At 40.2% G+C, this 21,105-nt stretch overlaps 1 protein-coding gene across 2 annotated transcripts; it reads left to right on the plus strand.

The window, feature by feature from the left end:
• Nucleotides 1–15,660: 15,660 nt before the first annotated feature.
• LOC145087041 (serine/threonine-protein kinase Nek2-like) lies at nucleotides 15,661–20,679 on the plus strand. Of its 2 annotated transcripts, XM_079024941.1 has the most exons (17): nucleotides 15,661–15,840; nucleotides 16,005–16,046; nucleotides 16,424–16,488; nucleotides 16,700–16,807; nucleotides 16,985–17,051; nucleotides 17,307–17,372; nucleotides 17,549–17,595; nucleotides 17,688–17,733; nucleotides 17,824–17,904; nucleotides 17,997–18,039; nucleotides 18,116–18,165; nucleotides 18,243–18,324; nucleotides 18,403–18,452; nucleotides 18,573–18,646; nucleotides 18,751–18,802; nucleotides 18,881–19,309; nucleotides 19,847–20,679. In XM_079024941.1, exons 4-17 carry the CDS (start codon nucleotides 16,722–16,724, stop codon nucleotides 20,438–20,440), a joined length of 1,767 nt encoding a protein of 588 aa, XP_078881067.1. In that variant the 5' UTR covers nucleotides 15,661–15,840; nucleotides 16,005–16,046; nucleotides 16,424–16,488; nucleotides 16,700–16,721; the 3' UTR covers nucleotides 20,441–20,679. The 2 variants fall into 2 exon arrangements, with proteins under 2 accessions (XP_078881067.1, XP_078881066.1); XM_079024940.1 differs by lacking the exon at nucleotides 16,424–16,488.
• The last annotated feature ends 426 nt before the right edge of the window (nucleotides 20,680–21,105 follow it).

Genomic DNA, 21,105 nt, shown 5'->3' on the forward strand with positions numbered 1-21,105 from the left:
CCCGAGTCAAACAACACTAAAGCAGGTAAGGAGTTCACTAGAAATGTACCTAACATAGGTACAAACATATGAGCATAAAGTAAACATAATCAATGAAATAAGGGATAGAAACATACTGGTCACAACATTTGGTATTGTCCTGGCCTCCTCGGTAGTAAGCTGGAAAGCACGACCTCGAGCCCTCGGGGGCTCCGCCCGGTCCTACTCCCATCAGTGATCCTTAAAGTAGTCGGCAATGGAGCCTACGCTGGTCTGGCAGCTAGTAGGGGACATGTAACATCCGGATTCCCCGGTACATTATTTATTCTTTATTTTGGAGATTTTGGAGGGACTTGGCGAGTTTATGCTTAGACTCACCGAGTAGAGTCGCGGATTCCATCTGCGTTAATGACCGGACTCGACGAGTCGAGTAGTGGACTCGGCGAGTCCGCGCTGTTTAATGAAGCCCTAATTCCCAGGGATTGAGACCTATTTAAAGGGGCTTATAGCCACCAATTGCGGCTAACAGACCCCTGAGTGAAACCCTAAGCAATCTAGAGCGTTTGTGAGGAAGAAGAGGCCATTTTGGATCCTTGTGTGGGTGTTTTTGCGAGAAGAAGGTGACCAAGGCAAGAGGGAGCTGAAGAGGGTGCTATTTTGTGGATTTCAAAGCCTAAGGACTTCACATTGAGGTATATATTCGATCCTTCTTCAGTTTTGGGTGTTAATCCTTGAGAGTTAGGGTTTCTAGCCCATTTAGAGTATGAATGATGGTACAATTGGTCCCTTCTTGTGTTGAGGCTTCGGATCTGGATCCAAAGAGGTCCAGAGACCTTAACTCCTTGATCTTTATGAGGTGGAATTGGGTAATATGAGCTTGGGGTGACACGTCGAGGCCATGTCTTCAAATAGAGCCATTGGGTCTTTGCTTGGGCATCAAGATCCAGACTTTACGTGTTTATATTGCTTAAGGAGGCCAAATCTATGGGTTAGAGGAATGGATCTGACCTCAGAAGGTCGTTTGAGCTTGAGCATGGCATGAACTCGCCAAGTCCCAAGAACAGACTCGACGAGTGGGGCTAGGGTTGCCCATAGTTCACTCAGTGTGTAACTTGCTGAGTTGGGGGAATGACTCAGTGAGTCAGAGGGAAATAGAGGACTGGAATTCAAGGCGGAACTCGCCGAGTTCATAATGGGACTCGGTGATTTGAGTCGAGGTGGCCCCGCGATTCATGCCAGGTGTAACCTGTCGAGCAGGGGAAAGACTCGACGTGTCATGCGAGACTAGAGGGATAGTGGACACGTGTAGACTCGCCGAGTCGCCCAAATGTACTCGGCGAGTCGGGTCAAAGTTTGACCGTTAACTTTTGTTGACTTTGAGGGTTTGGTCAACATTGGGGTCTTTATGTTAAGAGAGGGGTAAAATGGTCTTTTACCCTTCTGAGGGTGCCAAGAGAGGGTTGAGTCTAGTTTCGAGAGTTATATTTATGAGAGTATTTACTTTATGTGATTAGGCGGAGGCTAGACCATATTTCTACCGAGTCAGAGATTTACCGAGACATCCGAGGTGAGTCTTCTCACTATACTTTACCTTGAGTAGGTAACCAGAGTTATGAGACAGAGTATCTTGTATGCTATGTATGTTATGTGTTGTACTACATTATTTCTATGTAATTTATGTTGTGCATGTTCCCGAGTTTACAGAGTTAGGACTGGAAGGTCCACAGAGTTAGGACCAGAGGGTCCACAGAGTTAGGGCCAGAGGGCCCACAGAGTTATAGCCTCGATTGGCTAGTATGTGTTATGTGTGGTATTTTTGGGAACTCACTAAGCTTCGTGCTTACCGTGTTATGTGTTATGTGTTTCAGGTTTTCCTCTCGGAATCGCGGGACGGCACCGGCTTGATTGTACACACCAGAGAAAGAATTATGAGGATCCTGGATTATTAATGGAGTTGTGCTTTGTAATTGAATAAAAGAGATTTTTATACGAGATGTTATGAAGAGTATGCATTTAAAAAAATTGTTTTGAATTTTCACGTCGTTACAAGTTGGTATCAGAGCCTTGGTTTGAGGGATTCAGACGCACCTTCAGGTAAATCTGGACTGAAACTAAGGAATTGAGAAAATTTTCAAAGAAATGATTTTTCTAAAGCGAATAAGAGTTCAAAGAGAAAGCGAGATAGAGCAGTGTGTACAATCAGCCAGAGCCCGAACGGTGATTTCACAAATACCCTTACTTTTGTTATGAGATATTTATGATACATTTTATTAGATATTGTGCATGCTAGAGACAGGCTAGGTATTTCATATCTTAGGACTAGAGTGGCCTGATTTGTGATGCCTTAGCCTAGGAGTTGATGTTGTATGTGATGTGCTTTTGAGTATGAGATGAGTGAGAGTATTTAGCAGGAATCCTTTAGGGGATTCGAGTAGAGGAGTAATCTAGAAGAGGTATCTACATGAGCATATGAGGAGTCTGCCGAGAGGGTAGCCAGAGGCCATGTGGGGCGAAGATGTTAGAGTTCGGTGATATCCTTCGAGTATGAGGATGGCGAGTGGATAATAACCTAGGGAGGTTTTATATGCTGAAGGAGATGCTTCGACGCCCGAATGCTACTTGCTTTGTGATTTGTGGAACTCTCGATGATGGGAGTCAGCTACTAAGTGAGTATGACGATATTCAGGAGGTAGATGGCTGGCATCATTAGGAGTTCTTCAGCAGCTGATGGCGGAGAAGTGTGAGAACCTAGGAAGAGCCTATGGAGTAGCCCTAGTTAGATGAGTACGCTGGCAGAGTAGAGCATTTTGCTGAGGAGCGAGCATGCGTGACGGGATTGGTGAACGAGAAGGTTGAGCTGGTACTTAGGAACTCTGGGATGATCTGTGTGAAAAGTATGGGTAGATGTGGCAGGTAGTATGGTCCCGTACTACCGAAAGCAGAGGACCCATACTCGATACAGGGAGTATTCTGAAGGTTCTAAGTAGCAGATGGAGGAGTGATGTTATGATTCGAGTACCATACATCGTAACAGATTGAGGAGTGATGTTATGGTTCGAGTACCATACATCATAGCAGATTGAGGAGTGATGTTATGGTTCGAGTACCATACATCGTAGCAGATTGAGGAGTGATGTTATGGTTCGAGTACCATACATCGTAGCGGATTGAGGAGTGATGTTATGGTTCGAGTACCATACATCGTAGCAGATCGGGAGGTGATGTCATGGTTTGAGTACCATGCTTTGTAGCGGAAGGTGTTTGTGCTTTTTCCAGTTATCCTATCGTGTTTGGGTTATTCTATGATCGGATGCGATAGAATATGGGACCAGAGGGCCATGTTGAACGAGTTTCAACGGTGCATACCTTGAGAAGAGATTTGGGTTAGCTCCAAGGGATTGTTGGTGAGATGCCAATTGGAGTCACAAGACTCAGGAATGAGTAGAGATGGTGGTTATGGAGGATTGTAGCATGAGTTGAGCAAATAGCCGATGGTGGAGATGTCATTTTATGTGATCTGAGCAGTGTTAATTCTGTTTCTGTGGGAAACATGAGAGGTATTGAGACTTTTGGTTTCCAAGGTTGGGGGTGAGCCCTGTGGGATAGCTTTGGTTACGATCTTTCATCAGAGTATTTGGGCAGTATGTTTGCCGAGAGGTAACGTTAGAGCATGAGCAGGTTATCAGCGGGGTCTGAGATGGTTAAGGACAAAGATACACCCTATCTGAGCATAGTAGGGCATGTATTAGCTGCAGCAGCAGACGATCAAGAAGAGGATATTAGGGCGGTGGCTCTTATTTTCTATGATGAGTATCGAGTGTGGTAACGATGAATCCACTCTTATTACAACCCACGTGATGGAATGATGGTTGAAGAGTCGAGGATAAGGAATATGTTAGTTCGTTATTTTCAGACTGAGAGTCAGGGCTACGAATGGATAGTTGAGATGTCCGGTAATGGGATGGTACGAGATTCTGAATGACTAGAGGAAGTCATGATGAGAAGTTTCTGAGGATTTCATCGTAGATTCGGAGTATTTGGAATTGCTTGACCTCCATCAGGGAGATCATCAAGCATTGCGTATCACCTTCCAAAAGTAGGTGTGATGTTATTGATAAAAACAGTATGTGGGTTAGTGATGTGCACAGAAGTACTCATTAATTTTAATATTTATAACCTAACAAACTTAACTAACTATGCACTTATAGGCAGTGTACCTAGTCAGATTACAATATAGCTTGGGTAAGTCGGGTGTCGATCACAGGGAACGATGTTCTAATTAATTTACTTACTATTAAATTAACCTAATTTATTAACAGGTTTAAAAGGGGTTTTATCTGGTTTTACAAGATTAGATGAACTTAATTCAAATTCAATAAATAAAAACACACTCTTGTTTAGTTTGAATCCACTTCTCCCTTATGGCTAGCTAATGATTATGGATTATTAAGTTGGTTTTTAGTTGTATTAGTAATTTAGTTCTAACTTACCAATAACTAACTAATTCATGTCAAACCATGTATGTTCACACATAATTAAACACAGAACTAATTATGAATGTAAATATGCTATGTAAGATTTGTTGTATAAACGCAATTGTGATCACAATACACGTTCTCTAGCACAGCTAAGCTTTATTTATTCTAATTACTAACTAAGATTGGTCAATCCTAGATCTAACAATTTAATGTTCACTAAATCATTAGGTAAACAAGTTCATGCAGTTTAATGGTCACTAAGCTACACAGAACATGCAATCAAGCAATTAGAAAAACAAATAATAGCATGCTGGGTTATACAAATCAAACACAAGCAATTTTTTACCAACTAAACTTAATCCATAAACATTGAACTATTCATAAGTTTAAAACTTCATCTAGCTAAACAAGAGTAGCTAGATTTAGCTACTCATCATAGCAACTAAACCAACACAGCTAAAAGTAATGAAAGACATGTTCTTATTTAACTAAAATATAAACCTCAATTCTTTTTGGTGTTGAAAACCTTCTTCCAGAACCCTTCTTCTGCTCTGAATCGTCTCTTGGAACTCTTTTCTTCAGCCAAAAGCTTCTTCCTTTCGTAATAATCAGGAGAACTTAAATAATCTCCAAAAACCCGCGCCACGTCGTGGCCAGCTGTGCCACGTCGTGGGCTTCAAGCTATCCGTATCCTCCAAAGAAATCCTCCGCGTCGCGATGTCTATCTTCTGGAAACCCCATTCCACATCGTGGCCGACTTTGCCATGTCGTGGATTTAGTATTTATCGTGGATTTATTCCTTTCTTGTCCTTCAAGCCTCCCATGTTCCACATATTGCCACTTTTGGTCCCTCTCTTTGAAAATCCTTTATATTGACTGAAAATAACAATTTAAAGTCATAAGTATCATTATTCTAAACATATTATCAATTTATTAATAAAAATGTACTTAAATATTGCCTAAAAATAAGTATAATATGGCAATATCAGTTAGATTGTTGGCAAACCAAATCGGTGATGGATCGAACCCTGAGTGGGGGAGAACCGGGTACTTTAAGATCAGAGAATTGTTCAAGAGCAGTTAGAGAACTGGATAGAGAGGCCTGCGGTGCGAATTCCTGAGACCAGGGTTATTGGTGGTCAAGGAGAGGGCAGAGCGAGATAGTGCATGTGGTACGTGTTTGAGAAAGGATGAGTGTCCCCACGGCAAGTGGCCATTGGTCGGAGACCTTGTGGTGGTTAGGAATCCTTCAAGGTTAAAATGGTGAATTCGAGGTGGTTGGCTAGTAAGGTTAGTTCGGCGGTTGGGAAATTCCAGTCCGATGTATGGGCTGTTATATGTAGTTTGGGAAGAGCAGATATGAAATGAGACAACCAACCCCAGGGTCGGTCAGTGTATTCTTGCATGAGTTTTGAGCAATAGAGGAGGGAGTTTCAGATGGTTGTCCTCATGTCCAATTCATTATCGATTCGTCAGTGCTTCGTTTGAGAGTTGGGATACTCCGAAGTTTCACGTTATGTGAAATGAAGGATAGTTATGATATCCTAAAAGAATGCTTTGAGGTATTCATGTATGGTGTCGTAATTATGGGACAGGTGGTTGAGGCAGGACATCGTGATGTTCTGCGATGGTGTTTCCGGGGTATCCGAGTGTGATGCCCTGAATTCTGAATTATTTTAGAGTCGTGAGTTTGAGGCGGCAAGTGGTGATATAAGTATCTACGGTTCCAGTGGGAGCCCTTCGGGTATTGACATCAAGAGGGGTCATTTAAGAAGGTGGATTGCATCAGGGAAAGGTGTTTTGTTATGTCGGTTGTCGTCAGATATTATGATGCGTAAGTTGGATGAGTGTGGGTACTGATGGAACCTCGTTCCCTGTAGGACTTTGCTTGTACTTCGGTTGGGTTCCTCCTGGTTACCTAGTTACTACTGCAAAATCATAGAGAATAGAGGCCGTCAGCCGTTTTCTGGGAGGAGCTCCCGGAAGAATGCTCCGACGGTCAAGTTAGAGGATGATTTAGGGTTTGTGTATGTGTTCTCTAGAAGGGCCAGAGAACTTACCTTGCTAGTCTGAGAATGCATCCTTTTATACCTAGCGCCCCTGCCTGGTCCGTACCAGACAGGATCGATTTTTTGGGGAGACAGGATCATAGGCGCTGATTGGAGGGTCATGCGCCCTCAACCGCTAGAGCGCCCTCATTGGCTCTGATGGTAATGCTCTGATCCCACTGTTTGTCCGCTGACCGTACTTTTTGTCTTGGAGCACAGAGCGTCACTTGGCGGGCGCAAGCCTTCCGCCCGGGCGTTCTGCTCCCGGGGGCGCCAGCGGGCGCTGAGCCTGCTGGGTTGGACCTGGCTGGTGTGCCCAGCTTTAAGGCCTGAACGTGACTCTGTTGTGCTGCCCTAGGCACACCATCAGGTACCTATATATGATAGTCCGCGGAGCATGAGTTAGAGGACGCAGTGTGGTGTTAACGTGAGTATGAGACTGTGGGATGATATGAGGGAGCGCTGCTAGTCAGCGAGAGGGTGTTGTGATACTACGGGTAGCCGTAGTACTCACTAGTCAGTGAGAGGGTGTTGTGATACTGCGGGGAGCCATAGTATTCACTAGTCAGTGAGAGGGTGTTGTGATACTGCGGGGAGTCGTAGTATTCACTAGTCAGTGAGAGGGTGTTGTGATACTACGGAGAGCCATAGTACTCACTAGTTAGTGAGAGGGTGTTGTGATACTGTGGGGAGCCGTAGTATTCACTAGTCAGCAAGAGGGTATCGTGGTACTGCAGGAAGCAGTATTATTCGCAAGTTAGAGCATGCCACAAAGGAGTGTTAGGCTTGGGTAGCCTTATTATTGAGTTTTTGGGGACCTGGTGTTCGGATCAGGAGCGAGATTATGGTCTCCTTAATGATCAGGGATCGTTATATACAGAGTTAAGGTGTGGTAATCATAATCAGAAGGAATCGGGGTAGTGACGTACGCATGGGCTGCGAGTCATGAGTCATGGGTTGAGTGGATCATAAGGGCGGGTGGTCCCAATTCTGGTTCGGACCAGACTCTCGAGTTTGAGTTTGGCTCTAGTGGTGCCTTGAGTAGGCGAGATGAGATTCTAGATTCTGAGATGGGTCCCAAGTTGAGAGGTATTGTTATCCAGCTAATGCCTTAGACCTGTGTAGGTCAACACTTGGGTACAGGAAGTACCGCGAGGCGCATGTATCTAGGGAGTGGTGTTCGATAGAGGTCGAGAGTGAAATGATTTAGTGGGTGTGTGTTATTTTTTGGGGTAAATAGAGCTTCGTGACTTGTGTGTCACCAGGCCAAGATTGTTGTGTAAGAAGGAAGTCGGTGAGACATTTCAGGGCATGTTATGGGTGACCTTTGGAGGTGAAACTGTGGAGTCAAGAGTTGACTTAGTGCCCAGTATTGAAAAGGGATACGAGAAACAAAGTTTGGGCTTTCGAATGTGATGTCTGAGGACACTTCTGAACGAGTATGGTTTTTCCCTTGTGTTTGAGGGCAATAATTTACCTTGGCTGAGTTTTCCTATAACAACAACCATCATTTGAGCATTGGTATGCCACCCTATGAGCTGTTGTATGGGAGGAAGTGTCGGACTCCCATTTGTTGGGGAGAGGTAGGGCAACGTGTGATGGGTAGTACAGAGATTGTGCTTCAGACGACTGAGCGGATTCAGCAGTTCAGGCAGAGGTTACTGAAGGCCCAGAGCTGTCAGAAGAGTTATGCGGATAGACGACGGTCAGAGCTCGAGTTCCAGGTCGGGGGCTTCGTACTCCTGAGGGTATCTCCTTGGAAGGAGTGATTCAGTTTAGAAAGAGGGGCAAGCTGGGACCTAGTATATTGGTCCATTCCGAGTGATTGTGAGGGTAGGCTGGGTAGCCTACCATGTGAGCCCTGTTTCTTTGATGATTCCGGGACGTAATCATCCTAAGGGGGAGATAATTGTAACGCCCGTAGATCCGGGCTAGTCAATTTAGAGATAATAGGGGTCGAAACGACTTTTCGGCAAAAGATTATTTAGAATAAATAATCTTAACCAAGTTTTAGTATATGTTACAAGGTTTTCGTACATATAAAGAGCGCCAAAATCCGAGTTATAACGAAGAAGTTATGACCCGTCGAAGTTTCGCGACGGAACCGACACGGCACCGGGAAGTGTAAAGAGTGAATTTACGATGGAGTGACTTTTAGCCTTAATGATCTAAACAAAATTCATAGAAAATGTTAAACCAAGAGTGTCCATAAAACGAACGCCCAAATCTGACTTCGTATGAGGAAGTTATGATTTTTCTAAGATTTAGCATAGCATAGCACAGCCCGAAAATTCGAATTTTAGATCGGTCGATTTTCAGCCAAAATAATCTAAACGAGAAATGAAGATATCGTTAATAGGAGTTAAACGATAAAAAGACAGTAAAAAACAGAGCTCGTATGCGAAAGTTATGGACGAAGCTTAGTCGCTACTCTTCGAGCGCGATAAATTCGATACAATTTTATAAATCCGAGATAGAATGAGAATTAGCCAACGTGGTCTAAATGAAAGTTGTAGTACTCATAAATACCAACGCGTGGATATAAATAAAGTCAGAAACGGAGCTCGTATGCGAAAGATATGGACGAAGCTTAGTCGCTACTATTCAAGCGCGATAAATACGATACAGTTTTTTGTAAATCTGAGATAAAAGGAGAATTAGCCGACGAGGTCTAAATGAAAGTTGTAGTCCTCGTAAATACCAACGCCTGGATATAAAGAACGTAGAAAATGTAGCTCGTACGCGGAAGATACAGACGAAACTTAGCGGCTACTTTACTATAAAATCCCTATAAATAAAGGGTGAACCCTTCATTATTTCTTCATACCATAAGCATTTCTTTCTCTCTCTAACTTCTCTCTAGCCTCCCTAAACCCCTACCAAGTCTAGGTAACCTCCCTAGCACGAGAAGAAAGCCCCAGAGCGCCCGACGGCTCCGAGAAGAAAAGCTTTCGGCTCGGAAACGCTGCTCCAACGAAGCCCAGTTTTTAATAAAAACCCGCTGTAAGTGAGCTACGCCTATACTATATTTAATATAGCTTTTATTTAATTATAGTAACATTATTAGGACATCAAAATAATTATTTGGGTTATTATTATGAGTTATATTGAGTGTTATTTAACGCTTATATAATAGTAATAATAGCTAGACTATTAATTAGTTGCGGTTAACGTTAAAAACTAAACCCTTGGTATTGATACTAGGTTTTGTCGAGGAAAATTGTTTTGAGATAACGAAGTGTTGTATGAGTTCGGAATCACCACCTAATCAAGTGAGTGCATAGTTACTTTCATCTTACACTTAGATATGAAGTATTTTATATAAATTACGTGCTATGTGTGCATATTATCTGAGTACTTGCTGTCTATGCTAGATGAACGATTGTATACATGTTTTAAATGATTTAAACTGTATATGTATTTTATATCTACGATAATGTTGGGGTAAAACATGGGTAGATGTAATAGATGGAATATGAGTTGGATGATGAGTTGAGAGGTGTTATAGACCACAAGGTGAGGGTGGGAGGTGGATGATGTGAGAAGCCTTTCCCAAATGATGGCCCCGTCATTCAGCAGAGTATGGATGACAACCATGGACTATTTTAGACAGTCCAGTGGAACACTAGCAGGCTCGCAACCTGTAGGTGTTGTGAATGATGTGTTCACCCGGTGTACTCTAAACCATGGCGTCCATGCAAACTTGGTGCCTAAACCTTGGTGATCATGCAGACTTGATGCCTAAACCTTGGTGATCATGCAGACTTGATACCTAAACCTTGGTGATCATGCAGACTTGATGCCTAAACTCTGGCGACTATGCAGACTTAGTGCCTAAACCCTGGCGACTATGCAGACTTAGTGCCTAAGCCTTGGCGACTATGTAGACTTAGTGCCTGTTGTGTAAATCGTGGCAACGATGAACTTCGTGCCAATTCCTTAGGATGATCCTTAGGAATAAATGAACGAGGAATAGCCGATTCTTAGGGTAAATCCTTAAGAATAAAGAAGATAATGGGGATGGGTAATTGGGTTGATTGTTTAATTGTTTAAACATAATAATTATATTATTGTGGGTTGAAAAACCTATGTACTCACCAGGTTTCCCAACCTGACCCACTCAGTTTATTTATATCACAGGTGTTGAGATGAAGTCACATTACATTGAGAGACTTAAAAGAGATATAGTTCACTAGTGATAATGAATTTAAGTTCTGTTTATGCTTATGTTTTTGTATTGATGATGACATCCCAAATATTTTAAAATGAATAAAAATATTTTTCTTCGGAACTGCTTTGATAGCGTATTTATCATGTTTTACTGGGAATAAATTCCGCAACATTTTTATTAAAAGAGGTACTCTGATTTTATAAAGCATAAACAAAATCGGTCTTTTCTGGCCGTGAAATTGGGGATGTCACACCACAGAGTTATAGCCTCGAGTGGCTAGTATGTGTTATGTGTGGTATTTTGGGGAACTCACTAAGCTTCGTGCTTACCGTGTTATGTGTAATGTGTTTCAGGTTTTCCTCTCAGAATCGCGGGACGACACCGGCTTGATTGTACACACCAGAGAAAGAGTTATGAGGATCCTGGATTATTAATGGAGTTGTGCTTTGTAATTGAATAAAAGAGATTTTTATACAAGATGTTATGTAGAGTATGCATTTAAAAAAAATGTTTTGAATTTTCACGTCGTTACAGGACAATGGGCCTTCATATGGCCCACCTGCTTACAATGATAACAAAGTCTAACGCTAGAAGCTGGAGTCTGCTGTCTATAATCCCTCGTAATGTGGCCCTGCTTGCCACACTTGTGGCAACCCGAAGAAGATCGACAAACCCCATCATGCACCTTGCCGCACTTCCCAAAAGTGCGACCCTTCTGACTTCCCGCCCTAGAGTCAGTGGTCCTAAACCGCTTCGGTATAGGCTGCGACTGCGCCGGGGCTGCTCTCACCTCCCGAATCTGTAACTCGATCTCAATCTCACGCCTCTTGGCGGCCTCCTGCATCTCTAACAATGACCCATAACGTTGAGTGGAAACAAACTGCCTGATCTCCGTCTTGAGCATGCTCAAGTAATGGGCCATCTAAGCCTGCTCGGATGTAACAAAATCAGGGCAGAACATAGTTCTCTACGTGAAAATCTTGGTGATCTCCGTCACCGACTCAGTACCCTGACTCAAATCCAGGTACTTTTGGGCCAATCTCTCCCTCTCTACCAGCAACACATAATGGGAATGGAACATCTCAAAGAATTGCTCCCAAAAAACGGCAACTCTTTGCTTAGTAGAGTAAGAACTAGTAGCGAGCCTCCACCAATCCTTGGCTCCGACCCTCAGAAGGTTCAGAGTACACCTGACCTTCTGGTCAGCAGGACATGAACACGTGAAGAAGCACCCCTCCACATCAGATAGCCACCTCATGGCCATAATTGGATCCTGAAATCCATCGAAAGTTGGGGGCTTCGTATTATCGAAGCCCGGTTACTGAAAAGCCCTCCCTGACCCAATACCTGCAGCTGTCACGGCTGCAACAGCAACAGTCTCAGCAATGGCTGCGTAGTGATCTTCAAAGAACTCCATCATCGCAGTCTTGATAGACTCAAACATCTCCGAAATCTGACCCTATAAAATAGTAACCACCTCCTCACGGACGATCTCCCTGACACGGTCCTCTGTTAATGTTGGCACATCCTGACTGCCAGTCCCCGGTCCTGACCCAGGTCCGGTCTCGAATTGTCTCATAACCACCATACTGAAAATACACCGGGAATATATCAGATAATTCACATACATAACGGGGAACCAACTCCCAACGAAGCCCTAGGGTTGTGATTTCCTTGTTACACATACAAGTCATGTGCTTTCAGTAATCATCATAACACCCTAACAATACTCATAAGCATAACCGAACATGTAGTCCTCACTCTTAGAGGAAACTAAACATCTCACGACTGGCCAACTGACCTCAAACCACTCAACCATGAAACTTTCACCAACCTTACAACACTCGCGTATACTAATCATACATAACACTGGACCTATAGACTTTTGAATATCTGATCCTACCCTAAGCCCTTCATCAAATAAGAACAGGAAATAAGGCCAAACCAAACATTCTCAGGCTATAAGATCTTAGTTATATATAACCGTGATATATACACTAAGATACTACAGCAATGATGTCAATTTCATAAAGAAAAGGTCCTAGGCTATCAGGTATCATATAATCAGGCAATTCTATCATGTAATTTCTGAAGATCGCTAGCCTATACTAGCATGTTGTTCTAACATATCATAGCATCAAGAAATAACATGGTATTTTGGGGTCTACTTTCTGGCTCCGGCTGATCGTACACATCGCATCCTCCTTTAGTAGTTTGAAAACCATTTGAAAATCTTTTCCTTAGTTTGAGATTGGATTCATATGAGTGTTCCTCCAATTCGCTCAAACCAAGGCTCTGATACCAACTTGTAACATCTAGAAAATTCATAAAATTTTTAAACATTTTCAAACATCCAAAACCACCATTTATTACAAATTGTTTTCAAAATAGGTTGTCATCAAATTAATCCCATAAATCATAACATAAAATACGATGAGGTGCATGATCAAGCCTTATCCTTCTCGCGATCATCTGAAGTACCTGAAACAAAATCCAAAACTTTAAGCTCAAAGTTTAGTGAGTTCCCCCAGAATACCAATCCAATAACAACTCACATATAATAACAACATACTATGGCCCAATCAACCATCGGGTTGGAATGCCAACATATTATGGGTCTAGTCAACCTTCGGGTTGGAATACCCCCGACCCTCAACCATCGGGTTGGAATGCTAACATACTATGGATCTAATCATCCTCAGGATGGAATACCCTTGGCCCACAACCATCGGGTTGGAATGCCCCGACCTTTTGGCTTACGCACAAAGCAGATAAGCCTCAACCACCAATCAAATATGTGCACATATAACATATAATCATATAACAATCTACAAGAAACCAAACAGATCTATCAGACCACTAAGCATAGTATCATCCTATCTACTAGGATATCGATATAACAGATCATAATATCATAGCAACATGCATAACAAAATATCAATCTGATGGGCCGTCATTGGTGCCTTCAACCCACAAGTACAGTGTGGAAAACTCACCTCTTAAGTAATGCTGAACTGATAAAATCCAACTCCAAGACTCAGCTCCGGACTCAACAGCCTACAACCACCATATAACCATTCTATCAAAACCTCCAAATACCCAAAATGCCCTCAAAGTCAAACTTGGTCAACCATGGCCAAAGTCGAAGTCAATAGTCAAGGTCAATAACCAATGTCAACAGTTCATGTTGACCCAACTCGCCGAGTGCATCTATCGACTCGTCGAGTTCCTTCAGTACTTCAGAAAACGAGAAAAATCCGAACCAACTCGCTGAGTTGTTAGAACAACTAGTCGAGTTTCTACAGTATTCAGAAAAAGGGAAGACCCGATTCAACTCGTCGAGTTGACTAGGAAACTCGTCGAGTTTCTCCTAGTCTTAAAGCATTCAGCCAATTCCCAAGCGGATCTAGTGCCACAAACCATAGATCTGGTCCCTTAGAACTGAATTACCACGTAAAGTTGCTAACTTTACGTCCATGCATGGCATCAAGAGGCTAAACCACTAAAATCAAGCTTATTAAGGGACTTAGAGCATGAAGGAGGGCCAAGACCTGATAAAGTTGGTGACTTTAAGTCCATGGAGGCCATGAGATGTCCAGATCTAAAGTCATAGCTTCATAACATGCTCAAATCCCAGAATGGTCCCAAAATAGGTTAATAATGGCCATAGACTTTCAAATGAAGAGATCTAGCAAATGGATGGTCAAGGTATCGACTTTATACTTCAGAATGACTGCAACAACAATGAAAATCCCGGATCTAAAGCCTTCCTCCGAATCAATCCACTTTAAGCTTCAAGTTCTTTCCAAAAGAGCACCAAAAATCACACTCCAAGCTCACACACACTTAAAATGAGAGATGAGGCACAAGTTAGGGTTTCTCTGGACTGAGGGGACGATAATGGAGGCCAACAATGAGTCATAAGTTCTTTAAATAGGGTGTAAAACCCTAAAAATTAGGGTTTCATAAGCAGCTGTCAACTCGTCGAGTAGACCTTGAAAATGCGCGGCCATCATGACTCTACACGACGAGTCGACACCTCCCAACTCGTCGAGTTGCCCTGAAAATACATATATAAGCTTTAAATTCATACCTGAAGATTTGGATGTTACATACACAACAAAATGGATGATCAATTTTTGAGTAATAGTTTGATGTCGTATATTGAAAAATATATTTTATAAAGTATTAGTAAAGATACAATTATGAAAATATATCAAGATATACGATTTTGCCGGGAACAATCGTAAGAATTATAACTATTTTATTGCTTATACGATCCGATCCAACACAAATCAACATCTAGTATCTTTTGTATCTTTTTCTTTTATATATTTACACTGGTTTCATTAAAATAGTTAACCATATGGTTTTATCGTTCTAGGTTTATCACCGGACTTTGAACGGAATTAATAATAGAAGATATTAAAACTTTAATGGCCAAAAAATACATCTTAATAAGTACAACATTAACTCAGAAATCAATAATTATCAACTTAACTTTATAATGATTAGCACAAGAGACAAAAAGTAATTTAAGTCACTAATCTCGCTTTCTTTGTCAACATCTTTTTAGGTCTTATGCCTGAATAATCCAAAAAATATAATATTAACTTAATAAATGATCTAATTTTAATTAATAAGCACATATTTATATTATTAGTAAAAGAACAGATTATCAAAACTTAACTTTTATTTTAAATATCGAATCATTATTTGATTATGTTACATTTGGTTAAACATACTTTATAATTATATAACTTATTTACAAATAAAAAAGTAAATTTAAGGAAGATTCTTTTCACAATAAAAAATGTCACAAGTTTTTTTAAGAGTTATGGATATAGTGGAGTGATTAAAAGATCTAGAGAAATGACGCTATGTTACGTGTACGTTGTGTAATAAAATCTGTACCTTTCATATACGACGAGAGTAGCAGCAGACACATAGCCTGCTTTGTTCCCCCACCCTACCCCCTCCCCCACCCCCCACACCCTTCTCTCTCCATTGAAACCTCTCATCAACACTTGATTTTTCAATAGTCTTTCCGTGCAAAATGTCAGGCTTCAGATTTCACTTTCTCCATCTCCGATGCAACTAATCTTCATCTTCACTGTTCTTCTCTGCTTTGCTTCAGTTACTTCATTCAAATTCGCCTTATCAGGTATATACTTTAATCTTGCTTTTCACTTTGACTTCGATTCAGTCACTGATACAGCATAATAAGTAATAGCAAGCTTTTGCTACTTCAATTTTTCTTCAATTTTGTTTTCCGGCGCGATTTACGATGCATTTGAAGTTGAATTCTTATTCGTCTTTTGCTTTCAGTTGCTGTTCCTGGAGCTGCATCTTCTCTGATTAATTTTCCAGGTATTGTGTGGTATTATAATTATTATTATATCACATTTCTTATTTCAAGTTCAATGGTGCTTAATTCGGTTTGGATCCGTTTCGAAATCCGGTTGTATGCAATTATTCGTGGTATTTGCTTTGCTGGTTGCTTGTTTCGGTTGGATCTCTTTTTGTTAGATTCAAATTTAGTATCTCATAGTGTGATTCATTCGTCATTCCGCAATTACAGTTCGTAAATTGAATGCATTGTGGCGTAAATCAAGGAGAAGTAGATACACATTCTCGTTACTTTATCCTTTGCTTTCACATTTTGATATTTACTTATGGTGGTTGAGAGAATCATTACGGTTTCAGAGAATTATTTCTTGATGTTTCATTAATTTGGATAATTTCAGAGCAAGTATAAAGGACATGGTCACACTGTGTTTTTCCCAATGAGTACTTATGACTTTTATAAATGGTGGGTGAAAGGAAAAAGTGTTGTTGTAGAATGAACTTCACAGCATGTTTTTAATAAATGATTGTCTATACTAATTAACTTCACATCAAGTTTTTAAGACACTGACACATTCTGGTTGGCTTTTCACATTTTGATCTTTATATTGAACCTCACAAGTAGTTTTCAAGACATTGTATACTTACATGGTTTTATAACTATGTATATATGACAGAGTGAAATGCATTGCTAGCTACATGGATCAATACGAAGTGCTTGAGCAAATTGGAAAGGGGGCATTTGGTGCTGCCCTTCTTGTACGCCATAAACATGAAAGAAAAAAGTAAGAATGTAATTGAATTTACTAAGTTTTGTAATTTGGTTGTTTTGTTTGTCTGCACATTTGCTCCATTATCTTAATATGTTTGTATGTATGTCTATTCCATGAATGCTTAGTTGCATTTTCATCTACACATATTGATTGTTTTCTTGAATTCCATGTAACTCTCTGTATATTAAGGTATGTGTTGAAAAAGATACGACTTGCTCGCCAAACTGATAGAACACGTAGGTCTGCACATCAGGAGGTTGGTATCCTTTACTTCTATTCATCCTACAATCTTTTCATATTTCTGTTCTTGAGGGTATCAACTATCCTAAAATAGCAAAATGCACCTGAGTTTATGTATTTTGTTTATTTCTTATTCTTGTTTAACTTCCTATGTCTTTACATGTACCCATGTGTTGGTATCTTATCTCTCATGTGCTTATGATTTTAAGATGACTATCTAAACCTCAATACTTTCAAAATGTCCAAACTAATCTACAGTCTCTATTTGTAGATGGAGCTTATATCGAAAATGCGAAATCCCTTTATTGTGGAGTATAAAGATTCCTGGGTTGAAAAGGTAAAAAATGAAAATATTATCATTCTTTTCATGTTCCATTGTCATAGTTTTCATTTTAATTCAGTTTGAAGTTTGAACTCATCCTGAAGCCTAATATACATATATATTATAACTAAATTGAAACGAGACTTAATTTTTTAGTTTTATTTGTTCCTATATCTACTTCCTTTTGGCAGGGATGCTATGTGTGCATTATTATAGGATACTGTGAAGGTGGAGACATGTTAGTACTTTCCCTTTCAAATTATAATTTCCTGTCAAATAGAGAATTATAATGATCATTGACATGATTGTTTCAATTTCCTCTATTTTCAGGGCAGGAGCCATTAAAAAAGCCAATGGCATGTTGTTTTCTGAAGAGGTACAATCTTGCATGAGTGCATATACCCCCCCCCCCCCCCCCCCCCCCCCCTCTTTCAGATTACATTCTAAACAACAAAGTATTGTGCAGAAACTTTGTAAGTGGCTTGTACAACTCCTAATGGCACTGGACTATTTACACTTGAATCATGTTCTTCATCGTGATGTTAAGGTTAGCTCAAAAAAACTAAAAAAAAAATAATACTATCAGTAGTAATGTAATGCATCTTTCATGTTTGTTTGCTGATGATTATCCTTTCACAGTGTTCAAATATATTCTTGACAAAAGATCAAGATATACGTCTTGGTAAGTATCGTTTTCTTAAGCTTTTTCTTGATTTATAAGTAAGTGATGATGAATAATCAATAAATGCATCTTTCAGGTGATTTTGGACTAGCCAAGATGTTGACTTCAGATGACCTTGCCTCATCTGTAAGTGATATGTTTCTTACAAAAATCCTTAGCTTTTGAGTTTCATTCTGTTTTATTCTTTATATATTATTATTCAGGTTGTAGGAACTCCTAGTTATATGTGCCCTGAGCTTCTTGCAGATATACCATATGGTTCAAAATCAGATATTTGGTCTCTTGGTAAGACTAAATTAAGATATTTCACCTTAAAATAAATTAACTAATGATACTAAATGTTATTAATTATTTCTTTTCTAGGATGCTGTATATATGAAATGACTTCCCATAAGGCTGCATTTAAAGCCTTTGTAAGTGTTCTCTTATAAGTTATATCTATTTTAATAACTAATGAGATAATATTTTCAATGATCCAAGTACATGTAATCATATAATCTTTTTTTTTTCTTTTTTTTCAACTTGTTGAACAGGACATGCAAGCATTGATAAACAAGATCAATAAGTCAATTGTAGCACCACTTCCAGTCAAATACACTGGTGCCTTGTGAGTCAACTAATCTTTTTTATCTCCATTTTGCATTACGTAACATGCATCGTTATATTATATTATAATACACAAATAAACAAAATATAATCATTTTGTTTCAGTCGGGGACTCGTGAAAAGCATGCTGCGGAAAAATCCGGAACTAAGGCCAAGTGTACGCATAAAAAAAAATCATATTTATTTTATAAAAAGGAATTTGATACAATAAATAAAATCTTTTAAAATATTACAGGCAGCAGAGCTACTGAGGCATCAACACCTCCAGCCTTATGTTCTAAAAGTCAACCTTAAACTAAACAGTCCAAAACGCAGCATAACCTCCCATTGGCCCGAATCTGATTACATGAAAAAAACAAGGTTTGTGGAGCCCGTTTATCTTCGTCCAAGGTCACGGGAAAGACGGCTATCATGTGGCAATGATAGAACATTGAATCCAAGCATATCTTTAGGTGATCAAGGTTCGCCTTTTTCAACTAAACGTGTTCAAGATTCTCCTCATTATTTACAAAGAAGAATGGGAAGACTATCTATTGGAAGCACATGTGAAGAGTCTCCCATTACCAGAAATATTTCTTCCAAAGCTTCTAATTCCACCAAGAATCTCAAATTCACTTCCTCTGCTACTAAAAAACGAACCGACCTCTCCAAGGGTCGTGAAACGGTAATATTCTTGTATTACCATCTGGAACCTGTCCTAACGACAGATTCCAGTTTAGGACTGATGACTAACCATCAGTCCTTAATTAACAAGTTAAAAACTAAAACTATTCTAAAACTGGTTTTTTAAGTTATTGTATACTTTTAGGTGTTTTTTAATTATTTTTGTTGGCCCAATGCAACACATTGGTAGTCCTCCGGTCCCCCACATGCCTATAGTAAACCCTTCTAGGTTTGTACTTTTTTCTACTCCAATAATCCAATCGTATATTGACACGTGTCCTTGCCTTGAATGCGTACTTAACCCCACACGACAACAACATGTGTGTTGGCTTTTTGACTTTTGAAGTATGAACAATCAAAAAGAAAAATTATCATATCTATTCCATTTTTCATTTTATTTTTGTATTTTGTAATTATAAATTATTAAAAAAAAGTTGAACTATATTTTATTGTAATATTTGTTTTCTTTTTTCATCATATTAATTACTAAAACTTTATCCAAAACTGGACTGAACTGAACTGAAACCGGTCTGTGTAGGAATGTGATTCAAGAACTTCGGTAAAACAACCGGGTCCCACAAGTAGACGTGCGTCTCTACCCCTCCCAAAACGAGCCACAATCGAAGAATCGCCATTCAAAAGTGCAAATTTCCTCCACCACACAAATTCCATGGACGTTTCCGTAAACGCCCCTCGAATCGACAAAATGGTAGAATTCCCACATTTTACACCGACCCGTAGAACCTCCCTAACCTCCGGGCAAGGCTCTTCATCGCCACCGCCATGTGACCGCTCAATCATGAAAGACAAATGCATGGTCACCACCTCCGGCCGCAACAACTCCGCCACCGGAAGCGACTGCTCCGACCAAAACGCGACCGCCGGAGCATCCAGCCGGACGTCATCGGACCTCCGGCGGCGGCGGTTCGACACGTCATCGCAGAAGCAACGGGCGGAGGCGTTGGAAGGGCTTCTTGAATTTAGCGCGCGGTTGTTGCAAGAGGAGAGATTTGAAGAGCTTGGGGTGTTGTTGAAACCGTTTGGACCCGGGAAAGTGTCGCCTAGGGAAACGGCTATTTGGTTGACTAAAAGCTTGAAGGAAAATACTTCGAAGCAAGAGGAGCAATTTTAGTAAGTCATGAAATATTAAAATGTTTTTTCTTTTTTGTAATGATTCTGTATGCATGGACATTGTAGTCGTAGAAGAAGGTAATGGTGATGGATAATTGGATAATTGGATAATTGGATACGGATACGATAGATGAGGGGGTAGGATTATTTCTCGAATCTTTTGTATTGGATGCTGATGTCAGCATGTAGTGTAATGACTTTTAGTTTTAATTTTAATCTTTGTAATTTGCATGTCTTTAATGTTGCCTTCTTGTTATGTACTTATGTTGATGTTGTTCGGTTTTAGTAGGAAACAATTGTTACATGAAAATAAGTGAAGCTTGGTGCATGTTACATGGTATTAAAGAGTTATGTGTTTTGATCAGTTTTGTTAAATTCTGGACTGCGACTTGTCATTTGGGGTAAAAGTGCAACTGTAAGGAATATAGGGGGGGAACTTTTTTTAGAATAAGTGAAAAACAGAGGACCAAAATAAAACAAAGTAACTGTTACTTTGTTAGGATTGTAGAAAGAACTCCATTTTAGAAAAATAAATAAACGAAAAACAAGAAATAATCAAGAAGTTTAAAAGCGGGTTCCCATTGAGAAACATGATACTGCAAAGTGCAAACAGAGAAACCCTACAGCACTAGGAATTGGACCCCAAACTCAGGGCTCCTTATGAAA

The sequence above is a fragment of the Lactuca serriola genome, chromosome 2 (genome assembly GCF_051521515.1).
Source record: "Lactuca serriola cultivar US96UC23 chromosome 2, Lser_US96UC23_V15, whole genome shotgun sequence".
Classification (NCBI taxonomy): domain Eukaryota; kingdom Viridiplantae; phylum Streptophyta; class Magnoliopsida; order Asterales; family Asteraceae; genus Lactuca; species Lactuca serriola.

Coding starts and splice junctions, on each gene's coding strand:
- LOC145087041 (XM_079024941.1), top strand. CDS start 16,722: ATGGATCAATACGAAGTGCTTGAGCAAATTGGAAAGGGGGCATTTGGT. Junction 17,734..17,823: donor GCATGTTGTTTTCTGAAGAG/GTACAATCTTGC, acceptor AGTATTGTGCAG/AAACTTTGTAAGTGGCTTGT. Junction 19,310..19,846: donor TCTCCAAGGGTCGTGAAACG/GTAATATTCTTG, acceptor CGGTCTGTGTAG/GAATGTGATTCAAGAACTTC.